The 25540-nt window shown below is 42.4% G+C and overlaps 1 protein-coding gene across 3 annotated transcripts in view; it reads right to left on the reverse strand.

Annotated features, from left to right (window-relative positions):
- SCAP (SREBF chaperone) overlaps window positions 1-25540 on the reverse strand; it is a 490982-nt gene that overhangs the window by 94400 nt on the left and 371042 nt on the right. For all 3 annotated transcript variants that reach the window (XM_053713699.1, XM_053713698.1, XM_053713700.1), the window contains 3 exons: window positions 22823-23024; window positions 22565-22680; window positions 21625-22174 (listed from right to left, as the gene is read on the reverse strand). In XM_053713699.1, coding sequence (XP_053569674.1) covers window positions 21625-22174; window positions 22565-22680; window positions 22823-23024 — 868 coding nt within the window. The remainder of the gene's footprint in view (window positions 1-21624; window positions 22175-22564; window positions 22681-22822; window positions 23025-25540) is intronic.

Raw genomic sequence — 25540 nt, forward strand, 5'->3', positions numbered from 1 at the left:
GTTCTAGTTTAAACCTAAAAAGTTACCACCTCCGAGTCCGTCAAAGGCAATACACTTTCTGAATCTGAGATTTCACCCTCAGATGCTACAGCGGTACCCTTCTCTTCATGACCTTGGGAGGGTACCTCCGAAATCGCAACAATTGCATCAGAACTTAGTGAATGTCTGGTTTTCCTCTTACATTTGCCCTGCAACATTGGGAAAGCAGACAATGCATCAGAAATTGTAGAAGACATGAGAGAAGCTATGTCTTTTAAAGTAACTCCAGCGGGCGCTAGAGCAGAAGTGCAGGGCACTGCTTGTGTGGGCGGTAAATTTTGGGACGCTTGGGGAGAAAGCTGCGGCATACGTTGACCCTCGTCATTAGACTCTTGGACAGCATCCGCTTTTGAAAAGTTTTGCTCAGAAAAAATCTTTTCCCTATAATTTAAAGTCCTCTCAATACATGAGGGACAGAAGGGGATTGGTGGTTCCACATTAGCTTCAAAACACAAGGAGCAAGCAACATTTTGTAAGGCCCCTTGGTCCATACTTGTTCACAATTGACCCAATATTCAATAAAAAAAAAAAAAATTAAACTCAAAAGACGTTACTGTCTCTTTAAATTCAAAGTGACAACTTTTTTACCTTAAGGCTTGCAATGTTACACTACCAATATAAGGCCAAAAAAACAAACACCTCTGCACCACAGCTACCATGCTGAGGTGCTCCTACCTGACAGGCAAACGGGTGGCCGTGTGTCTGCTCAGCGCTGCAGTAGCAAATTTTCAATCCGTTGTGCTGCAGTAGCAATTGTCAATCCAGAGCGCTACAGTAGAAATTTTCCAGCCGGTGCTAGAAACGCATGCTCTGCACGGACCATGCATTTCTAGACAGTACTTCATATTGGCGCGATTTCGGAAGACCCGCCCATTGTGGGCGTACTACATCTCTAGCAAAAAGCTCTGTTCCGTTTTACTCAATATGTACACTATTTCTGAGCAAACGATACTTAAATAAAGTGTGAACCACCAGAGCAATGATCACCAGTCCCAGTGCCTGTACATAAATGCTGTCCCAATACCTCTCCAGACTAAGAGAGTCTTTAGTGTCCCAACATAAGTGCCTCTTCTATCCCTGTGCACGTAGTAACAATAATGGTGTGCTTACTCCTTCCTGGGTCCCCCCAGAAAATATTTAAAGTAGCACTTACCTTTACTTCTGCCTGACAGCTAGGCAGCTCACAGGCTTAAAAGGTCCTCTCCGTCCCATTGACCTGTGGAGAAAAAAGCATGCTGAGTAATCTTTTCCTCAGACTAAGGCATACAGGGCAGCAAGAATACATGGGAGGCGCAGTGAGAATTTGCTCTAAAGCCACCAAAGCTCTACTGAAGAGACTGATATGGACTACGGCTACACCCTAGAACAAAGCAGCACAATCTTGCACTACTTTAAAAATAATAAACTCTTGATTGAAGAATCTTTTCTAACACCTCACTTTACCACTTCCTATCACTAACGTAGGCAAAAATAATGACTGGGGTGGGAGGGAAGAGAGGAGCTATTTAACAGCTCTGCTGTGGTGCTCTTAGCCGTCTCCTGCTGACCAGGAGGTGAATATTCCATTAGTAATTAAGATGATCCGTGGACTCATCGTGTCATAAAAAGAAAGTTCTATTTCTCCCAATCTCCCTACAGACCAAAAAGCAAATCAAGTACTGTAGATGGTTTAGGAAAGGGTTAAAGGGACAGTAAAATCAAAATGAAACATTCATGATTCAGATAGAGAATACAATTTTTAACAACTTCCAATTGACTTCTATTATCAATTTTGATTAGTTCTCTTAGCTTGTTTTGTTAAAGAGTAATTGTAGGTGAGTGCACGTGTCTTTAACAATCAGACAGCTGTGTTTGCAACAAAGTTCATAGCAATGTTTTACAGTGTTGCAAACTTTGCTGCCATTGTGTATTATTCTATAGTAGCAGTGTGTGTATGTATAACAGATGGCTAAAGACACGTACATGCTCCTGAGCGCACCTAGGGTTACTGTTTACCAAAGGATACTGAGAAAACTAAGCAAAATTGATGATAGAAATTAATTGGAAAGCTGTTTAAAATTGTATGCTCTATCCAACCCATTTAAGTGTAATTTTTACTTTACTGTCCCTTTAACTTTACCTAAGTAATAATGATAAAAAACAAAAAAACAATGAAGCTGAATTGAAAGGGACATTGTACAGTTGAGTTTTCTTTGCAAAAAACTTAAATTATGCTTACCTAAAAAAATTTTTTTTCTGCAGATGGAATGAGTCCACAACTGCATTCATTACTTTTGGGAATTCAGAACTTGGTCCCCAGGAGGAAGCAAAGACACAACAGCCAAAGGCTTAAAGGGACATTATACACTCATTTTTTTTCTTTGCATAAATGTTTTGTAGATAATCTATTTATATAGCCCATAAAGTTTTTTTTTTTAATTAATGTATAGTTTTGCTTATTTTTAAATAACATTGCTCTGATTTTCAGACTCCTAACCAAGCCCCAAAGTTTTATGTGAATACGCTCGACTACCTACTCCAGCTTGCTCCTGTTTGTGTAAAGGGTCTTTTCATATGCAAAAGAAGGGGGAGGGGGGGAGTGTCTTATTTGCCACTTGCAGTGGGCTTTCCAGCTACCTTTTCAACAGAGCCAAAGTGACAGCTTCTAAGTAAGTTTTTAAACAGTTTTATACTGGATTTTTATATCAGTATCTGTGCATATTATTCTTTATAGTAGTGTCTATTACATGCAGTTATATGAAAATGAGTGTATACTGTCCCTTTAAATACCTCCCCCACTTCCCTCATCTCCCAGTCATCCTGCCGAGGGAACAAGGAACAGTAGAAGAAATATCAGGGTGAAAAGGTGCCAGAAGAACAAAATAACAGACGCACCACAAAAATACAGGCGGGGAGCTGTGGACTCTTTCCATCTGAAGAAAAGAAAATTATCAGGTAAGCATAATTTAAATTTTTTCTTCATAAATGGAAAGAGTCCACAGCTGCATTCATTAATTTTGGGGGGAAAAAAATACCCAAGCTTTAGAGGATACTAAATGCTAAAACAAGAGGCGGCCCATTCTGAGGGCACCAGGCATGAAAAACCCCCTACCCAACTAAATCCTGCTTCGTCCGAAGCAGAGAACAACTTTTGAAAAAGAAAAAGGTCCAAGGACACTGACCCGCAGATAGTCCACAAGCCTTGCTAGAGACCGCAGGAACTAGACACGACTGAGCCTACAGCCTCTAGGAGACCCCGACGCCCAACAGTCGGTCTCCAAACAACACACCCCTTACTAGAGAAATGGAACAAAACTACCGTATTCTTCCACAAAGAATGAAAGACACAGAGAAAACAAGCAAAAGGAACTCCAGAAAAAACCCTAAAAAAAGGTCACAACGAGTCCGTAAACAGCCTTACCTGGTTTCTCTGGTTTTTGCTCTAACAGAGACCCAACCAGTCTCGTAGAAACAGGGGGAGGCAATGCCCAGACCCCAGAGATACAGAAACCACGGAATAAGGCCGGAAGTCTGAACAGAGAAGAGAATCTTCCCCTAACACGGTACAACTGCACTCTAGTTAAGACGACTGAAGATGAAGGTCCCAAGAGTCGTAAAAAGATAGCTCTGAATATCTAAATTTTCTGAATCAAACCTCGTGCAGCAAGCTCAGAAAGGTGAACAACTTACGTACAACCCCTGGAGACAAAACACTGAACGCTGCCGTCATGGAAAATTATGCAGAAACTTAAATACTTGCAGGGCAAGTAAGGAGCAGCTGAAATAGGATCCTTCAGGCTGCTAAGCATCCACCAACCAGTGGATAACGTCGCAGGCTATCCAAGAGCCGCCAGTCCTTCCCACAGATCTTTAAACATGGAGAAAAAACAGAACCTCGAATGACCCAAGGACAATTAGCAGAGCAACAGATCACAGATCCTGCTCCAAACACCAGACCAGCCCAAGCAACAGGCATGACTGAAAGACCGGGGAACAGAAAGACCCCAACCACAGGCTCCCAGGGACAGGAAATAATGGGAAGACTTACCCACCCCAACAGAGCTTGGGTGCCAACCCAATCCGCTCCTCCAATAAGGCACTCCCAAGGAGAACCCCTAGGACCTGGAACAGAGAAAGTGCAATAGATCCTTAGAAAGACCTGTCACAACTCTCTTAGACAGTCTCTACATGGAGATTTAAATTTCCAACAGTTGGAACAGAGCATTCCACAGAGCAGCAGACTGCTGTCCCTCACAGAAACAAAGTCCACCGGTTTCAACCTCCTACACACAGGGCAGGACAATGACCTTCCAGAGAGAGGAAACCCCAGCTCTTAAAGAAGACAAGCTACCCCCTCAAAGGGGAGGGCACAGATAAGAACAGCGCAATGCCCCAAGACATGATGCCATAGACTAATCAAAACACGGACCGAATGAAAAATCATCCAGACACCACTGTTGAATCCACAGAGAAAACCCCTTATGAAAAGGAGCACACTCCGTCTGAAAGACAAGTAAGGCCTTAAAGTTGAAACCAGGACCCGAAGATGGATATGAACCCTGGCCTTCCTGCTTGCAAGGACAACTCACACGAAGTCCAAGACTAAGGGAATGATAAAGAGAACAGAGTCACCCGAAAGAGAGAGTAGAAAAAGGCTAGTCTCCATAATCCTTTCAGACTAACTTTGCGGAGGACCACACCCAAGGAAGAAGAATGCAGAGCATCCCAAACCCTGGTAGAAACATCCCCTAAGCAAACGTTTGGAAAAGGAGACAGCACCGTGTATCGTCCCAGACATGGAGACGACTAACTCTCGGAAGTAGACAAAGCTGCACAGCCCTCACTTCATAAATAAAATTAAATGATGAATCTGGAAGCAGTGGGATCTGAACCCATGCCTCTGAAGAGACTGGAGGCCTTAACTAGCGCCTTAGACCACTCGGTCCACGATACCTAGCTCAAAGCCACCAGAAACCCGGACGAAGTCCAGAAGTCTCGAAGGAAGAGAACCTCTAAAAAGAACAAGTCCTAAAAGGACACACCCAAATAGACCTTAAAAAGGCAAGACTGCCAAGAACCGGCGGCAAGAAGGACCTAATTCCTCCATTTTTAACCTCCAACCCACAACGGGAAGGAAAACTCTAGTCCCCGCAAAAATCGGAAACGGAGCATGTTGCAGCAGATCTCAACGGAGACCTGGCCGACTAGATTGACAGGCTAATGAGGACTGAACCATCCCCCATGCCCTTAAGCAAACCACAGACCATCAAGTCCTCTCAGGATGCTAGCTGAAACTTGTAAAATAAAACAAGGAAAACAACACAATTCATATTGTGAGCACTAGGCGCCCTCACCTGACCAGCCAGGCATAAAAGGCGCCACGTGTCTTAACTAGCCTCAAAGACAGAAGGATTTGTACCCAGTCCGGTCCAGCCTGAAACCAAGGGCCCCAGCACTGTCAAGGCCACATAGAATCTCCCCTGAGATGGATGGATAGACCACAGACAAACATAGGACTAGCACGTCCTCACTCTTGAACAAACTTTCATAAAAGTAAACAGTGCGACCACAAAATCGTGAGTATCAATTCCAGAGAAGAAAGTTCCTGAAGGAAACATTACGACAACATGAGCTTTAAACCAAAGAAAATCTATCCTTACCGGATTAAAAAAAAGATCAGGCAAACCGTAGGTTATCGCCCAGGAAGAACGGACACACCCGCAGGACCAGCCCAACAGGAATCCGAATCTTCCAAGCTCAGAACTGGAAACGGATACTCAAATAACAAAGACTATAAGAAGATGATCATCCTCTTATGTCTAATCACGCAAGCCAGTCAAAGAGGAAGACTGAGAAATGCCCCATATTAAGAGTGGGATCCTCCAGCAACGTCAAAACGTGCTTCAGTAGAACACGAAGGCGTGCCAGTCTATAACGAAAGGCGCAAAATACCTCCACCAGGACAAATGAAGACACCGGCCACGAAGGTTGACCCCCTGAGGCCTCAGGGGCAGTCGTTTACCCCGGAGGGCTAAACTGGACCAGGCGATCCCACACCTAACGAGCCCCGGTTAACGGAACACGGAAAATATCGTAAGCACACTGCCGTGAGGTGCAGATGCGCCAGCGCCAAAGATATGGCCATACGGAACCGTGTCATAACCTCCGGTGGGAAAAGGCCACTCTCCATAGAAGGATAAGCAGCGTTTGGGTTACCTGCATGCGTAGTAAGAGTTGGTGGTAGGGAACTTACCTCGTGGGAAATGGAATCCCCAGAGGCGAATGGCTCAGCAGGCCCCTGATTCCCCGATCTCGAGGAACAGAGCACTCTAAAACGGCATTCGAAACATAACTGATGGGCATGTATCACCGGGGCCAATTCACAGTCTTCGTAAGAAGTAGAATCTGAATCAAGACATCCGTCTCCACAAAATCAGAATCATACATAACTGGGATAATGATTAAAAAATGGACCAATAATTAAAATCTAAACGGCACCTTACACCCCCAATAGCTGGGACACTCACCACCTCCTGTGAACCAGACACCAGCGGACTAGAATTTCGCCGTCACCACACAGTCAGGAATGCGGAAATGGAGAGCTAATAATGTGACCACGTCCGGTCACAAGGTAAACCGTGGTCCATGAAAAAAAGCGAGCCCGACCGTAAAGGCTGCGTCGTTCAACATAGGTCGTTATGTTCCAAAATAGCCATGAGCCGAAGTATCATTACACAGTAGCAGACCGAATCACATAACAAACATGATTAAAAAAAAAAAAACCTGTTCAATAACCCTCGATTCCAGGATACAAGAGGAGTCTCACTGAGACCATATGTTAAGGTTATCCCCGAAAGGTTGTAGCCCCTCTCGGATAAACGGTTGTAATTACAGTAAATCCATGATGAACGTAAAATGAAACAATCTTACCGGAATCTACACAGTGGAACAAGGACACTGCCCTTCAAGTCTGACAGATTGTAGCGTCGCTTCTGCCATGGACTTGAGAGACGAAATCAGGCAGCGAAACTCGTCAATGCTGATTGCTTGTGGACCTGTTAATATGAGTCGGGATGGTTTCACAAAAAGACTCTACCTGTATTTAAGGACTAACTTTCACTCATGCTCTCACTGAAAGACTGACAGGAGTACTTAAAACTCCAGTCCCATGCTGAAGAGTACTATCCTCCATAAGAGACTATCGAAAACTTCTGACACTTCACTGCCAACCTCCTGGGACGAAAGGCAAAGAATGACTGGGGGATGAGGGAAGTGGGGGAGGTATTTAAGCCTTTGGCTGGGGTGTCTTTGCCTCCTCCTGGTGGCCAGGTTCTGAATTCCCAAAAGTAATAAATGCAGTTGTGGACTCTTTCCATTTATGAAGAAAATGTTATTTAGATGATACATTTATATAGTCCATCTGGGAGTTTTTGTAAAAATATATAGTTTTGCTTATTTTTTTAATAACATTGTGCTGATTTTACTTACTGCTTTCCCAGCCCCTTTCCCTAGATGTCCCAGCCTAACCTCATCAACAGTGCTAAACTGGGAGCTTCTAAGTAAGTTTTTAAAAGGTTTTATACTGGATTTTTAGAGCAATATCTGTGCATATTCTTCTTTATAGTAGTCTCTATTACATGCAGCTATATGAAAACTGCTGTATATTGTCCCTTTAACCAAGAACATAAATAACCTACAGCCACATGATAAAGTGAAGCTGTAAACTCCGCCCTGGAGAATAATACAAACACATAGTCTTATAAATATGTATAGTAATAGTTATATTTACACTTAGAAATAGCACAAATAAGATCAAACGTATTTGGTTTTAACAAGTATGCTAGCGGGCACTCTTGAGATGCAGCAATGACAAATGAACAACACTATTAAACCAATGTATTTAAATATGATATTTTTTGTAATAATTATCTATCACTAATGAAATAATTTTCAGTCAATTTGGTCATTGTATTCCAGATTTATGAAAACAGGTAGAAAAGCCTTTTTCCAAACTAATTGGGATCGGAAAAGGTTTGGATTTTGGGATATTTGCATCTTTAAAATGGGACAGTTTGGAGAGGGGATGGGACCAAGTGTAGACAAAAATATCTTATGTCATTTATGCAATATTTACATGTGATAATACAACTTATGAATTAAGTCGTGGAAGTATAATTTTTTTTTATAGAAAACTACCTTTAGCTTACATGTATAACTGTTGGGAATATCAACACCTGACCACCAGGAGAAGGCAAAGACACCCCAGCCAAAGCCTATAAATATCCCTCTAACTTCCCCATACCCCAGTCATTCGGCTGAGGGAACGAGGGAAAGCAGGAGAAACATTTGGGTGTAGAGTTGCCAGAAGAAAAAAATGAAGAAAGCCGCCAAAATAATTAAAGGCGGGGTCATCGACTCTCCCTGCCACGAAGGAAAGGAATTTATCTGGTAAGCATACATTTTGCTTTCCTTCCCAAGGCAGGGAGAGTCCACAACTTCATTGGGAACCAATACCCACGCTCCAGAGGACACTTATGAATAAACGGGTGGTGACAAAAGAAAAAGGAGGCTGACACTAAACTGAGGGCACCACAGCCTGTAAAACCTTTCTCCCAAAAGCTGCTTCAGCCGAAGCGAAAACATCAAATTTGTAAAAAAAACAACCAAGTATGTAAGGAGGACCATGTAGCCGCCTTACAAATCTGATCCATAGAGGCTTCGTTCTTAAAAGTCCAGGAGGAAGCAATAGCCCTAGTAGAATGAGCCGTAATCCTCTCAAAAGGCTACTGTCCAGCCGTCTCATAAGCTAAGCGGATGACACTCCTCAACCAAAAGGATATTGAAGTAGCAGTAGCCTTCTGATCCTTGCGCTTGCCAGAGTAAAGAATAAACAAGGATGAGGACTGCCTGAAATCCTTAGTAGCATGAAGGTAAAATTTTAAAGCACAAACCACATCCAGATTATGAAGTAAGCGTTCCTTAGGGAAGGAAAGTTTAGGGCAAAAGGACGGAACAAAAATCTCCTGATTAATGCTACGATCTGAGAATACCTTGGGTAGAAAATCTAACTTTGTACGTAAAACCACCTTATCAGCATGAAAAACAAGATAAGGGGGTCACATTTTAAAGCAGAAATCTCAGAAACTCTGCGTGCTGAAGCAATAGATAACAAAAAACAGAACCTTCCAAGAGAAAAGCTTGAGATCAACATATTGCATGGGCTCAAACGGAGCCTGTTGTAAAACTCTAAGAACAAGGTTGAGGCTCCAAGGAGGAGCAACATTTCTGAACACTGGTCTGATTCGAACCAGGGCCTTAACAAAGGACTGAACATCTGAGCATATAATACCTTTTCCAAACCCTCTTGAAGGAAGGATAAAAAGGACAGAAACCTTAACCTTGCGCCAAGGTACACCACGTTCCTCGCACCAATGAAGATAGGTCCGCCAAACCTCATGGCAAATACGCCTCGTGACAGGCTTACAAGCCTGGATTAAGGTATCTACGACCTTATCTGAAAAACCTCTCGACTAAAACTAGACGTTCAAGAGCCACGCAGTCAAGCGTAGAAAGTCTAGGTTCTGATGAAGAAGAGGACCCTGCATTAAAATATCTTTCCGGGAAGGTAACCTTCAGGGAGGGGAGGAGGACATCCTTACTAGATCTGCAAACCAGGTCCTTCGAGGCCATGAAGGAACTATTAGGATCACTCTGGCCCGCTACTGTTTGATGAGAGCTACTAGACGAGGCAGTAGACGAGGCAGTCTGTCAGAAAGATCCTCATGGAAACTGAGTAGATGATGGTACCCAGAAAGACTATCCTGCTAGAGGTAATGAGAGAACTCTCTTCTAGATTTTTCTTCCATCCATGAGTCCAAAGGAGACTCAGTAGTGATTCCGAAAGAGCTCTTGCCATGAAAAAAAGAGGGAGCCTGAACCAATATATCTTCCAGATAAGGAGCTATGGCAATACCTTGAGATCTGGCCATGGCTAGAAGAGCACCCAGAACCTTTGTAAATATTCAAGGAGCAGTAGCTAAGCCAAATGGAAGTGATATTAACTGGAAATGCTGGTCCAGAAAAGCAAACCTCAGGAACTGGAAGAATCTGGACATGGAAGTATGCATCCTTTAGGTCTATCATGGTCATCTACTGTCCCTCCTGGATTAAGGGAATGATGGACCTGATAGACTCCATCTTGAAGGATGGTACTCTGAGAAATTTGTTTAGACACTTCAAGTCTAGGATAGGGCAAAAAGTTCCCTCCTTGTTGGGAACTACGAAGAGATTTGAAATAAAACCTAGTCCCCTTTGAGAGGCAGTAACCGAGACTATAATAACTAGGGAGGTGAGATCCCGAACGCAATCTAGAAAGGCAGCTCTCTTCTTTGGTCTTGAAGACAGTCTTGATTGAAAAAATCTTCCTCTGGGAGAATGCAATTTGAATCCTATACTGTATCCCTGGGACACTACGTCCAACACCCAAGGATCCTAAACATCTTGCTCCCAGACTTCTGAGAAAAGAGACAGTCTGCCCCCTACCTGATCCGCTCCTGAATCGGGGGCCGCCCCTTCATGCCAATTAATTCTCAGCAGGCTTCTTGATCTGTTTTGATTTGTTCCAAGACTGAGGAGGCTTCCAGGTAAACCTTAGACTGTTCGGGCTTGGAGGCCGACTGGGACCGCTGAGTCTTGTAGGATGGAAATGAACGAAAATTAGCTGGCGAGCGACCCTTGGGTCTCGCCTTCTTACCTTGTGGGAGAAAGGAACCCTTTCCTCCAGTAACCGTGGAAATTATTGAATCCAATCCAGGGCCAAATAATACCTTCCCCTTGAAGGGCAAGGAAAGAAGCCTGGATTTGGAAACAATATCGGCTGACCAGGATTTTAACCATAGGGCTCTGAGAGCTAGTACCGCAAAACCTGAGGACTTCGCATTCAGGCAAACAATCTGCATATTAGCATAACAGATAAAGAAATTGGCTATTCTTAGAGCCTTGATCCTGTCTTGAATTTCCTCCAAGGACGACTCAACCTCAATTAGTTCAGACAAGGAGTCACACCAGTAAAGAGTCTGTGCCCGCAAAAGCAGCCACTGCAGATACCGGTTGAAAAATAGAAACCCATATGTTGGAACTTTCTTCTTAAGTAACCTTCCAAATTCTTATTGGATCCCTAAAGGAAGAGCTATCTTCCAACGGAATGGTAGTGCGCTTAACGAGGATAGAAATGGCTCCGTCTACCTTGGGAATGGAACTCCACAGTTCCAGGTGAGAGTCAGGAACCGGGAACAATTTTTTTAAAGTAGGTGAGGGAGAGAAATGAGATCCAATCTTCTCCTATTCACTGGATATAATACTTGCCATACGTACTGGAACCGGAAATGTTTCAGCAGCTTTCCTATCCTCATAGACCCTATCAAGCTTAGGGATCTTAGGTTCTTCCAAAATTTTAGCCTCTGGAACTTCCAATCTGGCTAAAACCGCCTTCAAAAGGAAACTGAGATGTTCAATTTTAAATCTGAACTTGGACTCATCAGAGGCAGGGACCTTCACTTCAGAAGTCTCGGCATCTGATATTTCACCTTCAGACGCTACAAAAGTTAGATCATCTTCAGAAATAAGATAGGTTAGACAACTCTGACTGAACTGAAGAAATGTCCCCCAAACCTGCAAGAATATGATTTACTTTTCTCTTGCAATTCCCAGAGATAGGTAAGGCGTTTAGGGCACAGCAGATTGCAATTGGGAGGAAGAATCTGCAGGGAAAAAAAAGTTACCCCAGTAGGAGGTAAGGGGTGGCCACAAGGGACTGCTTGTGAGATGGGACTAAATCCGGGTTGAGGGGAGGGGAGAGGCATCCCCTGGAGAACAGACTCCTGAGAGGTAGAAGGCTCAGAAGGGGTTAATTTATCTGAAGGCATAGCATTTTTAGATCCCTTCTTACATTTTAAAACGACCCCCAGAAAGATGGAACAGAACTGGGCAGGAGGACATACTATGGTCTCCTCACAATAAAGGCAGTTATTAATAATACTAATTGCAGCCAAAGAACCCTCAGAGGGGTTAACAATATTTTCAAGATGCGCCACAGCTCCTGTTAACATCGGCAAGAGGAAGTGAAGCCTGAAGCGCGTGTAAAGTACCACACAAAAAAATAAAAAAAAATAATTCCCCAGTCTGCCATCTGCCTCGGGTGAACCCCGAGCCGCCTTCAACCTTCACAAGTGCTCCGCTAATGAGCTCACCCTCAGATCCCTCAGGGGAAATTAATAAAAGACCCACACTGTGAGTTCTCTTCAGGTATCCCAGGAGAAAACCCGTACCCCCCTAATAACAGGAATCACGCTGTGGAACACTCACACAGCTGCTCAAGGTGGACAGACATCTACTCCTCTGACAGGGACCCGAGTGAGACAAAAGGAGAAGCAGAGTAACTCTTGTACACCAATTTCCTAGGGGTAGTTAGCTAATTACCCATATGCTTACAGAGAATGTTCCCTGATGCATAAGGATCTAACCTTCACCACTACTCTCATTTAGAAATGTATGTGGCTACTCCATACCCCAGTCCTATCTTGCAGGGAACATACCCATTAAAGGACTGTCTTCTTTTGTCTAACACCTTCTCTGCCATCCTCCTCTAGTGACGAAAGGCAAAGAATGACTGGGGGGATGGGGAAGTGGGAGGGATATTTATAGCCTTTGGCTGGGGTGGCTTTGCCTCCTCCTGGTGGTCAGGTGTTGATATTCCCAACAGTTATAAATGAAGTTATGGACTCTCCCTGCCAGAAAGGAAAGGACTTTATCTGGTAAGCATAAATTTAGTTTTTCTGCCTGTAAGTCACAATCTTCTCTTTTCATGCTGATAAGGCGGTTTTTACGTACAAAGTTAGTTTTTCTACCCAAGGTAGTCTCCGATCATAACATTAATCAGAAGATTGTTGTTCCGTCCTTTTGCCCTAAACCTTCCTCCCCTAAGGAACGTTTACTTCATAATCTGGATGTGGTTTTGTGCTTTAAAATTTTTACCTTCGAGCTACTAAGGATTTCAGGCAGTCCTCATCCTTGTTTATTCTTTACTCTGGCAAGCGCAAGGGTCAGAAGGCTACTGCTACTTCATTGTCCTTTTGGTTGAGGAGTGTCATCCGCTTAGCTTATGAGACAGGACAGCAGCCTCCTATGAGGGTTATGGCTCATTCTACTAGGGCTGTTGCTTTCTCCTGGGCTTTTAAGAATGAAGCCTCTATGGATCAGATTTGTAAGGCGGCTACATGGTCCACCTTACATACTTTTTAAAAATGTTATAAATTTGATGTTTTCGCTTCGGCTGAAGCGGCTTTTGGGAGAAAGATGTTACAGGCTGTTGTGCCCTCAGTTTAGGGTCAGCCGTTTTCTTTTGACCCTCCCGTTTATTCATCAGTGTCCTTTGGAGCTTGGGTATTGGTTCCCAACTGTTATGAATGAAGTTGTTGACTCTCCCTGCCTTGGGAAGGAAAACAAAATGTATGCTTACCAGATAAATTCCTTTACTTCCTGGCAGGGAGAGTCGACGACCCCGCCTGTAATTGTTTTGGCGGCTTCCTTATTTTTTTTTTCTTCTTCTGGCACCTCTACACCCAAATGTTTCTTCTGCTTTTCCTCGTTCCGTCGGCCGAATGACTGGAGAGATGGGGAAGTGGGAGGGATATTTATAGCCTTTAGCTGGGGTGTATTTGCATCCTCCTGGTGGTCAGATGTTTGGATTATGGAATTGCGGATTTGGGGATTTGTGTTTTGAAAAAAAATAATTTATGTAAGAACTTACCTGATAAATTCATTTCTTTCATATTAGCAAGAGTCCATGAGCTAGTGACGTATGGGATATACATTCCTACCAGGAGGGGCAAAGTTTCCCAAACCTCAAAATGCCTATAAATACACCCCTCACCACACCCACAAATCAGTTTAACGCATAGCCAAGAAGTGGGGTGACAAGAAAAAAGTGCGAAAGCATAAAAAATAAGGAATTGGAATAATTGTGCTTTATACAAAAAAATCATAACCACCACAAAAAAGGGTGGGCCTCATGGACTCTTGCTAATATGAAAGAAATGAATTTATCAGGTAAGTTCTTACATAAATTATGTTTTCTTTCATGTAATTAGCAAGAGTCCATGAGCTAGTGACGTATGGGATAATGAATACCCAAGATGTGGATCTTCCACGCAAGAGTCACTAGAGAGGGAGGGATAAAATAAAGACAGCCAATTCCGCTGAAAATAATCCACACCCAAAACAAAGTTTAAATCTTATAATGAAAAAAACTGAAATCATAAGCAGAAGAATCAAACTGAAACAGCTGCCTGAAGTACTTTTCTACAAAAAACTGCTTCAGAAGAAGAAAACACATCAAAATGGTAGAATTTAGTAAAAGTATGCAAAGAAGACCAAGTTGCTGCTTTCCAAATCTGATCAACCGAAGCTTCATTCCTAAACGCCCAGGAAGTAGAAATTGACCTAGTAGAATGAGCTGTAATCCTTTGAGGCGGAGTTCTACCCGACTCGACAAAAGCATGATGAATCAAAGACTTTAACCAAGACGCCCAAGAAATGGAAGAGGCCTTCTGACCTTTCCTAGAACCGGAAAAGATAACAAATAGACTAGAAGTCTTTCGGAAATGTTAGTAGCTTCAACATAATATTTCAAAGCTCTAACTACATCCAAAGAATGCAACGATCTTTCCTTAGAATTCTTAGGATTAGGACACAATGAGGGAACCACAATTTCTCTTCTAATGTTGTTAGAATTCACAACCTTAGGTAAAAATGTAAAAGAAGTTCGCAACACCGCCTTATCCTGATGAAAAATCAGAAAAGGAGACTCACAAGAAAGAGCAGATAATTCAGAAACTCTTCTAGCAGAAGAGATGGCCAAAAGAAACAAAACTTTCCAAGAAAGTAATTTAATGTCCAGCGAATGCATAGGTTCAAACGGAGGAGCTTGAAGAGACCCCAGAACCAAATTCAAACTCCAAGGAGGAGAAATTGACTTAACAGGTTTTATACGAACCAAAGCTTGTACAAAACAATGAATATCAGGAAGACTAGCAATCTTTCTGTGAAAAAGAACAGAAAGAGCAGAGATTTATCCTTTCAAGGAACTTGCAGACAAACCTTTATCCAAACCATCCTGAAGAAACTGTAAAATTCTAGGAATTCTAAAAGAATGCCAAGAAAAATGATGAGAAAAACACCAAGAAATGTAAATCTTCCAGACTCGATAATATATCTTCCTAGATACAGATTTACGAGCCTGTAACATAGTATTAATCACAGAGTCAGAGAAACCTCTATGACTGAGAATCAAGCGTTCAATCTCCATACCTTCAAATTTAAGGATTTGAGATCCTGATGGAAAAAAGGACCTTTGCGATAGAAGGTCTGGTCTTAACGGAAGAGTCCACGGTTGGCAAGTGGCCATCCGGACAAGATCCGCATACCAAAACCTGTGAGGCCATGCTGGAGCCACCAGCAGAACAAACGAGCACTCCTTTAGAATCTTGGAAATTACTCTTGGAAGAAGAACTAGAGGCGGAAAGATTTAGGCAGGATGATACTTCCAAGGAAGTGACAATGCATCCACTGCCTCCGCCTGAGGATCCCTGGATCTGGACAGATACCTGGGAAGCTTCTTGTTTAGATGAGAAGCCATCAGATCTATTTCTGGAAGTCCCCACCTTGAACAATCTGAAGAAATACCTCTGGGTGGAGAGACCATTCGCCCCGGATGTAACGTTTGGCGACTGAGATAATCCGCTTCCCAATTGTCTATACCTGGGATATGAACCGCAGAAATTAAACAGGAGCTGGATTCCGCCCATACCAGTATTCGAGATACTTCTTTCATAGCCAGAGGACTGTGAGTCCCTCCTTGATGATTGACATATGCCACGGTTGTGACATTGTCCGTCTGAAAACAAATGAACGACTCTCTCTTTAGAAGAGGCCATGACTGAAGAGCTCTGAAAATTGCACTGAGTTCCAAAATGTTGATTGGCAATCTCACCTCCTGAGATTCCCAAACCCCTTGTGCTGTCAGAGGCCCCCAAACAGCTCCCCAACCTGTCAGACTTGCATCTGTTGAAATCACAGTCCAGGTCGGAAGAACAAAAGAAGCCCCCTGAACTAAACGATGGTGGTCTGTCCACCACGTCAGAGTGTCGTAAATCGGTTTTAAAGATATTAATTGAGATATCTTTGTATAATCCCTGCACCACTGGTTCAGCATACAGAGCTGAAGAGGTCGCATGTGAAAACGAGCAAAGGGGATCGCGTCCGATGCAGCAGTCATAAGACCTAGAATTTCCATGCATAAGGCTACCGAAGGGAATGATTGAGACTGAAGGTTTCGACAAGCTGAAAACAATTTTAGACGTCTCTTGTCTGTCAGAGACAGAGTCATGGACACTGAATCTATCTGGAAACCTAAAAAGGTTACCCTTGTCTGAGGAATCAATGAACCTTTTGGTAAATTGATCCTCCAACCATGTTCTCGAAGAAACAATACAAGTCGATTCGTATGAGATTCTGCTAAATGTGAAGACTGAGCAAGTACCAAGATATCGTCCAAATAAGGAAATACCACAATACCCTGTTTTCTGATTACAGACAGAAGGGCACCGAGAACCTTTGTAAAAATCCTTGGAGCTGTTGCTAGGCCAAACGGCAGAGCCACAAACTGGTAATGCTTGTCTAGGAAAGAGAATCTCAGAAACTGATAGTGATCTGGATGAATCGGAATATGCAGATATGCATCCTGTAAATCTATTGTGGACATATAATGCCCTTGCTGAACAAAAGGCAGAATAGTCCTTATAGTTACCATTTTGAATGTTGGTAACCTTACATAATGATTCAATATTTTTAAATCCAGAACTGGTCTGAAGGAATTCTCCTTCTTTGGTACAATGAAGAGATTTGAGTAAAACCCCAGCCCCTGTTCCAGAACTGGAACTGGCATAATTACCCCAGCCAACTCTAGATCTGAAACACATTTCAGAAATGCTTGAGCCTTCACTGGATTTACTGGGACACGGGAAAGAAAAAATCTTCTTGCAGGAGGCCTTATCTTGAAGCCTATTCTGTACCCTTGTGAAACAATGTTCTGAATCCAAAGATTGTGAATCGAATTGATCCAAATTTCTTTGAAAAATCATAATCTGCCCCCTACCAGCTGGGCTGGAATGAGGGCCACACCTTCATGTTGACTTGGGAGCTGGCTTTGGCTTTCTAAAAGGCTTGGGACTGGAGATGGTTTCCAAACTGATACCGCTCCTGTAGGGGAAGGATCAGGCTTTTGTTCCTTATTGTGACTAAAGGAACGAAAACGATTAGTAGACCTAAATTTACCTTTAGATTTTTTATCCTGTGGTAAAAAAGTTCCTTTCCCCCCAGGAACAGTTGAAATAATAGAATCCAACTGTGAACCAAATAATTTATTACCCTGGAAAGAAAGGGAAAGCAAAGTTGACTTGGAAGACATATCAGCATTCCAAGTTTTAAGCCATAAAGCTCTTCTAGCTAAAATAGCTAGAGACATATACCTGACATCAACCCTAATGATATCAAAGATGGCATCACAAATAAAGTTATTAGCATGTTGAAGAAGATTAACAATGCTATGAGAATTATGATCTGTTACTTGTTGCGCTAAAGCTTCCAACCAAAAAGTTGAAGCTGCAGCAACATCCGCTAAAGATATAGCAGGTCTAAGAAGATTACCTGAACATAAGTAAGCTTTTCTTAGAAAGGATTCAATTTTCCTATCTAAAGGATCCTTAAAGGAAGTACTATCTGCTGTAGGAATAGTAGTACGTTTAGCAAGAGTAGAGATAGCCCAATCAACCTTAGGGATTTTGTCCCAAAACTCTAATCTGTCAGATGGCACAGGATATAATTGCTTAAAACGTTTAGAAGGAGTAAATGAATTACCCAAATTATTCCATTCCCTGGAAATTACTTCAGAAATAGCATCAGGGACGGGAAAAACTTCTGGAATAACTACAGGAGATTTAAAAACCTTATTTAAACGTTTAGATTTAGTATCAAGAGGACTAGATTCCTCTATTTCTAATGCAATTAAGACGACTTTAAGTAAAGAACGAATAAATTCCATTTTGAATAAATATGAAGATTTATCAGCATCAACCTCTGAAACAGAATCCTCTGAACCAGAGGAATCATTATCAGAATCAGAATGATGATGTTCATTTAAAAATTCATCTGAAAAATGAGAAGTTTTAAAAGATCTTTTACGTTTACTAGGAGGAGGAATAACAGACATAGCCTTCTTAATGGATTTAGAAACAAAATCTCTTATGTTAACAGGAACACCCTGAGTATTAGATGTTGATGGAACAGCAACAGGTAATGTAACATTACTAAAGGAAAACAGAATTTATGCTTACCTGATAAATTACTTTCTCCAACGGTGTGTCCGGTCCACGGCGTCATCCTTACTTGTGGGATATTCTCTTCCCCAACAGGAAATGGCAAAGAGCCCAGCAAAGCTGGTCACATGATCCCTCCTAGGCTCCGCCTACCCCAGTCATTCGACCGACGTACAGGAGGAAATATGCATAGGAGAAACCATATGATACCGTGGTGACTGTAGTTAGAGAAAATAATTCATCAGACCTGATTAAAAAAACCAGGGCGGGCCGTGGACCGGACACACCGTTGGAGAAAGTAATTTATCAGGTAAGCATAAATTCTGTTTTCTCCAACATAGGTGTGTCCGGTCCACGGCGTCATCCTTACTTGTGGGAACCAATACCAAAGCTTTAGGACACGGATGAAGGGAGGGAGCAAATCAGGTCACCTAAATGGAAGGCACCACGGCTTGCAAAACCTTTCTCCCAAAAATAGCCTCCGAAGAAGCAAAAGTATCAAATTTGTAAAATTTGGCAAAAGTGTGCAGTGAAAACCAAGTCGCTGCCTTACATATCTGGTCAACAGAAGCCTCGTTCTTGAAGGCCCATGTGGAAGCCACAGCCCTAGTGGAGTGAGCTGTGATTCTTTCAGGAGGCTGCCGTCCGGCAGTCTCATAAGCCAATCGAATAATGCTTTTAAGCCAAAAAGAAAGAGAGGTAGAAGTTGCTTTTTGACCTCTCCTTTTACCAGAATAAACAACAAACAAAGAAGATGTTTGTCTGAAATCTTTAGTAGCCTCTAAATAGAATTTTAGAGCACGGACTACGTCCAAATTGTGTAACAAACGTTCCTTCTTTGAAACTGGATTCGGACACAAAGAAGGTACAACTATCTCCTGGTTAATATTTTTGTTGGAAACAACTTTCGGAAGAAAACCAGGCTTAGTACGCAAAACCACCTTATCTGCATGGAACACCAGATAGGGCGGAGAACACTGCAGAGCAGATAACTCAGAAACTCTTCTAGCAGAAGAAATTGCAACCAAAAACAAAACTTTCCAAGATAATAACTTAATATCTACGGAATGTAAGGGTTCAAACAGAACCCCTTGAAGAACTGAAAGAACTAGATTTAGACTCCAGGGAGGAGTCAAAGGTCTGTAAACAGGCTTGATTCTAACCAGAGCCTGAACAAATGCTTGAACATCTGGCACAGCTGCCAGCCGTTTGTGAAGTAAAACAGATAAAGCAGAGATCTGTCCCTTCAGAGAACTTGCAGATAACCCTTTCTCCAAACCTTCTTGTAGAAAGGATAGAATCTTAGGAATTTTTATCTTGTTCCATGGGAATCCTTTAGATTCACACCAACAGATATATTTTTTCCATATTTTATGGTAAATTTTTCTAGTTACAGGCTTTCTAGCCTCAATCATAGTATCTATTACAGAATCTGAAAACCCACGCTTTGATAAAATCAAGCGTTCAATCTCCAAGCCGTCAGTTGGAGGGAGACCAGATTCGGATGTTCGAATGGACCTTGAACAAGAAGGTCCTGTCTCAAAGGTAGCTTCCATGGTGGAGCCGATGACATATTCACCAGGTCTGCATACCAAGTCCTGCGTGGCCACGCAGGAGCTATCAAGATCACCGAAGCCCTCTCCTGATTGATCCTGGCTACCAGCCTGGGAATGAGAGGAAACGGTGGGAATACATTTAAACACCAAAAAAACTCTTAACCATCTCCGTGGAGATGTTGCCTGTGCAACGGCAAAGAGAATGACTGGGGTAGGCGGAGCCTAGGAGGGATCATGTGACCAGCTTTGCTGGGCTCTTTGCCATTTCCTGTTGGGGAAGAGAATATCCCACAAGTAAGGATGACGCCGTGGACCGGACACACCTATATTGGAGAAATATCTGCATTAATAAGTTTGTCATGACATGCATTACAAACAACAGCTGGAGGAACAGATACCACAAGTTTACAGCAAATACACTTAACTTTGGTAGATCCAGCATCAGGCAGCGATTTTCCAGAAGTATTTTCTGATTCAGGGTCAATCTGAGACATCTTGCAATATGTAATAGAAAAAAACAACATATAAAGCAAAATTGATCAAATTCCTTAAATGACAGTTTCAGGAATGGGAAAAAATGCCAGTGAACAAGCTTCTAGCAACCAGAAGCAAATAAACAATGAGACTTAAATAAAGTGGAGACAATAATGACGCCCAAATTTTTTAGCGCCAAAAAAGACGCCCACATTATTTGGCGCCTAAATGCTTTTAGCGCCAAAAATTACGCCACATCCGGTAACGCCAACACTTTTGGCGCAAAAACGTCAAAAAATGACGCAACTTCCGGTGACAAGTATGACGCAGGAAATACAAAGAAATTTTTTTTGCGCCAAAAAAGTCAGCGCCAAGAATGACGCAATAAAATGAAGCATTTTCAGCCCCCGCGAGCCTAACAGCCCACAGGGAAAAAAGTCAAATTTTTAAGGTAAGAAAAAAATTGATTATTCAAATGCATTATCCCAAATGATGAAACTGACTGTCTAAAATAAGGAATATTGAACATCCTGAATCAAGGCAAATAAATGTTTAAACACAAATATTTAGAACTTTATATAAAAGTGCCCAACCATAGCTTAGAGTGTCACAAAAATAAGACTTACTTACCCCAGGACACTCATCTACATGTAGTAGAAAGCCAAACCAGTACTGAAACGAGAATCAGTAGAGGTAATGGTATATATAAGAGTATATTGTCGATCTGAAAAGGGAGGTAAGAGATGAATCTCTACGACCGATAACAGAGAACCTATGAAATAGACCCCGTAGAAGGAGATCATTGAATTCAAATAGGCAATACTCTCTTCACATCCCTCTGACATTCACTGCACGCTGAGAGGAAAACCGGGCTCCAACCTGCTGCGGAGCGCATATCAACGTAGAATCTAGCAAAAACTTACTTCACCACCTCCACAGGAGGCAAAGTTTGTAAAACTGATTTGTGGGTGTGGTGAGGGGTGTATTTATAGGCATTTTGAGGTTTGGGAAACTTTGCCCCTCCTGGTAGGAATGTATATCCCATACGTCACTAGCTCATGGACTCTTGCTAATTACGTGAAAAAAAAAATATACATTTTATGCTGGCGCTCAAATAGCTTAGTGCATTTAGGCTCCACACTTACCTCTAAGTTTCCATTACTCCTTCCAGCTACTATCAGGTTTCCCTGTAGGCCCAAACTCCAAACAGAGCTTTCAAAATCCTCTGCCCAGCCAGAAACGGGCGAGATTGTCCCATTACAGTAATAGGTCTCTTCACCAGAGCTCTTCCGTCTAATCGGGGTACATCTCTCATCCACAGAGTCCCCTGGTGACCGGCTACGCCTGCCTGATGACTGGCAGCGTCCATATAGGGTGGGGGAAAAAACAGGAGAGGTTCCCAAAGTGGGTGCTCCATTCTCCTCAAAGGCCTTCTGAACAAGACTACTAAAGTCATATCCCCCAGGGTCTCTCTCCTGCTTGATGCAGGCCAACCTCTGTCGGGCCCCGGGGTCCTCTTGATTGACCTGTTCTGAGAAGTTTGTATCTATCAGACTGGAAAGGTCTGGCTGATCATAAAATAGAGGAGTCAGCCTCCTTTTTACCGGATAAGTATCAAGAGAATCCTCCTTGTAATCAGACATTTGTTCCCAGCATTCCTGGTATTCAAAAATCCCACTGCTTTCTCTGCGTAGCCTAAAGGAGAAAAAATCATGGGTTTTATTTAATGTATAATCTAAAAGATTTATGTAATGAGGTACTACAATCTATAAATGATGGGGTGTGTGGGATATGTATGTATTGAAAACACTGGTATCTGCATGTAATCCTCTCTATATAGAAATGGTCACGATCTGTATTTATCGGTGCTACTGGGAACTTCTGTATCTACTAGCAACTGCTTGAATAGGTACAGGGATTTGTATAGACTGTTACCCATTTACACATTGTCCACCGATACCTGTATTATACTGGGAAGACTAGTAAGTAAATTGCATGTACTGTTAGCCTTTGTATCTGTATGAATGGATTTGTATAATCTGAGGCTGGGGTCCTTGGAACAGTAGTAAAGGCTTGTTCTCTCACCTCTGCTTGGGAATGACAGTTAGGCAGTCTCCAGTCTGAGCATCCCATACTCTGATCTGACCAGCCAAACAGCAGCTGACGAGCAACATTCCATCGCTGGCTAAACACTCAATATCCTGCAGGTAAAGAAAGAGTGAGCACCCAGGAATTGTTTTTTTTCCATTTATGTGAATTATTGTTATCAAACGTTTAGCTCAAAATCTAGATGTCTACTTATCAAGATACAGTTAAGCAACCAATGCATAAAATATAACGCACCATCAGGTGACCTCGCAGCACAAGAGGCACAATCTCGGTCTCAGGAGGGGAATAACCATAGTCATCGCAGGGTAGCTCACCCTTTTTCCTCCGGCTGTGGGAAAGGCCATTCTGGCCATAGTTTTTAGGACACAGCAGTCGGTACAGACAGAAGAACAGCAGGACAAGAAGAATACCGGAAGCCAAGCCCAGAGCAGCAACTCTGCAATGTAAGGAAGTGAGAATATAGAGATGGTTAAGGGAGTGCATGAGAATAGTAAAAGGGAGCAGAACCAGGCTAAAGAGAGTAAATGTGAAGACAAGGTATGAGTGCAATATAAAACAGTACACAAATATAACAATGTACAGGACAGTCATATGTGAGAGAGGGAGAAAGAGAATGAGTGCAATATAAAACAGTACACAAATATAACAATGTACAGGACAATCATATGTGAGAGATGGAGAGGAGAGAATAATATTAAATAACATATGCAGAAACATATAAGCCTACATTGTAAAAGGTTCAAACCAACACAGAGAAAAACAACATACCAATTTTGTATGATGAAACAGATATCATTGGACAGTCCCTTTAATGGTCCAACACAAAAACCAATGTCTTGTCTAATCTTCTTCAGAACTATGAAAATCATAGGTACCACTCAAACCCACACTCTGCTTTGTGGAAAATATACTTCTGTACTCATTAAAAGCAAAACTATGTCAAATGTAGTACATTTGCCCATATTGTTCCTTTTTTTGAAATTAACTACATTATTCTAGCACTAAAAAGGATATCCTTTGGGAGTACCACCACTTGTGAAATCCAGCATATTTATGAGATTACCCTTTCATTGGAGATAGTAAGCCAAAACTAAAATAAAAACATAAATTATGCTTACCTGATAATTTCATTTCCATCTGTGGGAGGAGAGTGCACTGCTTCATTCATTACTTGTGGGAATTAAGAACCTGGCCACCAGGAGGAGGCAAAGACACCCCAGCCAAAGGTTTAAAAACCTCCCCCACTCCCCTCATCCCCCAGTCATTCTGTCAAGGGAACAAGGAACAGTAGGAGAAATATCAGGGTATAAATGGTGCCAGAAAAAAATTATTAAATTTAGGTCCACGCCCACCGGAGAAACGGGTGGGAGCAGTGGACTCTCCTCCCACAGATGGAAATGAAATCCTCAGGTAATTTATGTTTTCCATCTTAATGGGAGGAGAGTCCATTGCTTCATTCATTACTTGTGGGACCAAATACCCAAGCTCTAGAGGACACTGAATGAGAACGGGGGGGTAAAAAGAGGCGGACCCTATACTGAGGGCACCAGAGCCTGCAGAACCTTTCTCCCAAAAGCTGCTTCCGCTGAAGCAAAAAAGTCAAATTTTGTAAAATTTTGTAAAATTGTGTAAGGAGGACCAAGTAGCCGCCACCAGATCCGCAAACCACGTCCTCCACGACCACAATGGAGCAATCAGAATGGCTGAAGCTGGCTCCTGTTTGATGCGGGCCACCACTCGAGGAAGTGGTAACGGAGGAAAAAACATAATTTATGCTTACCTGATAAATTCCTTTCTTCTGTAGTGTGATCAGTCCACGGGTCATCATTACTTCTGGGATATTACTCCTCCCCAACAGGAAGTGCAAGAGGATTCACCCAGCAGAGCTGCATATAGCTCCTCCCCTCTACGTCACTCCCAGTCATTCGACCAAGGACCAACGAGAAAGGAAAAGCCAAGGGTGAAGTGGTGACTGGAGTATAAATTAAAAAATATTTACCTGCCTTAAAAACAGGGCGGGCCGTGGACTGATCACACTACAGAAGAAAGGAATTTATCAGGTAAGCATAAATTATGTTTTCTTCTGTTAAGTGTGATCAGTCCACGGGTCATCATTACTTCTGGGATACCAATACCAAAGCAAAAGTACACGGATGACGGGAGGGATAGGCAGGCTCTTTATACAGAAGGAACCACTGCCTGAAGAACCTTTCTCCCAAAAATAGCCTCCGATGAAGCAAAAGTGTCAAATTTGTAAAATTTGGAAAAAGTATGAAGCGAAGACCAAGTTGCAGCCTTGCAAATCTGTTCAACAGAGGCCTCATTCTTGAAGGCCCAAGTGGAAGCCACAGCTCTAGTAGAATGAGCTGTAATTCTTTCAGGAGGCTGCTGTCCAGCAGTCTCATAAGCTAAACGAATTATGCTACGAAGCCAAAAAGAAAGAGAGGTAGCGGAAGCTTTTTGACCTCTCCTCTGCCCAGAGTAAATGACAAACAGAGAAGACGTTTGTCGAAATTCCTTAGTTGCCTGTAAGTAAAATTTTAGAGCACGGACTACATCCAGGTTGTGCAGTAGACGTTCCTTCTTTGAAGAAGGATTTGGGCATAAAGAAGGAACAACAATCTCTTGATTGATATTCCTGTTAGTAACTACCTTAGGTAAGAACCCAGGTTTAGTACGCAGGACTACCTTATCCGAATGAAAAATCAAATAAGGAGAATCACAATGTAAGGCTCATAATTCAGAGACTCTTCGAGCCGAGGAAATAGCCATTAAAAATAGAACTTTCCAAGATAACAACTTTATATCAATGGAATGAAGGGGTTCAAACGGAACGCCCTGTAAAACATTAAGAACAAGGTTTAAACTCCATGGTGGAGCAACAGTTTTAAACACAGGCTTAATCCTGGCCAAAGCCTGACAAAAAGCCTGGACGTCAGGAACTTCTGACAG

This window comes from Bombina bombina, chromosome 5 (genome assembly GCF_027579735.1).
Source record: "Bombina bombina isolate aBomBom1 chromosome 5, aBomBom1.pri, whole genome shotgun sequence".
Lineage (NCBI taxonomy): Eukaryota > Metazoa > Chordata > Amphibia > Anura > Bombinatoridae > Bombina > Bombina bombina.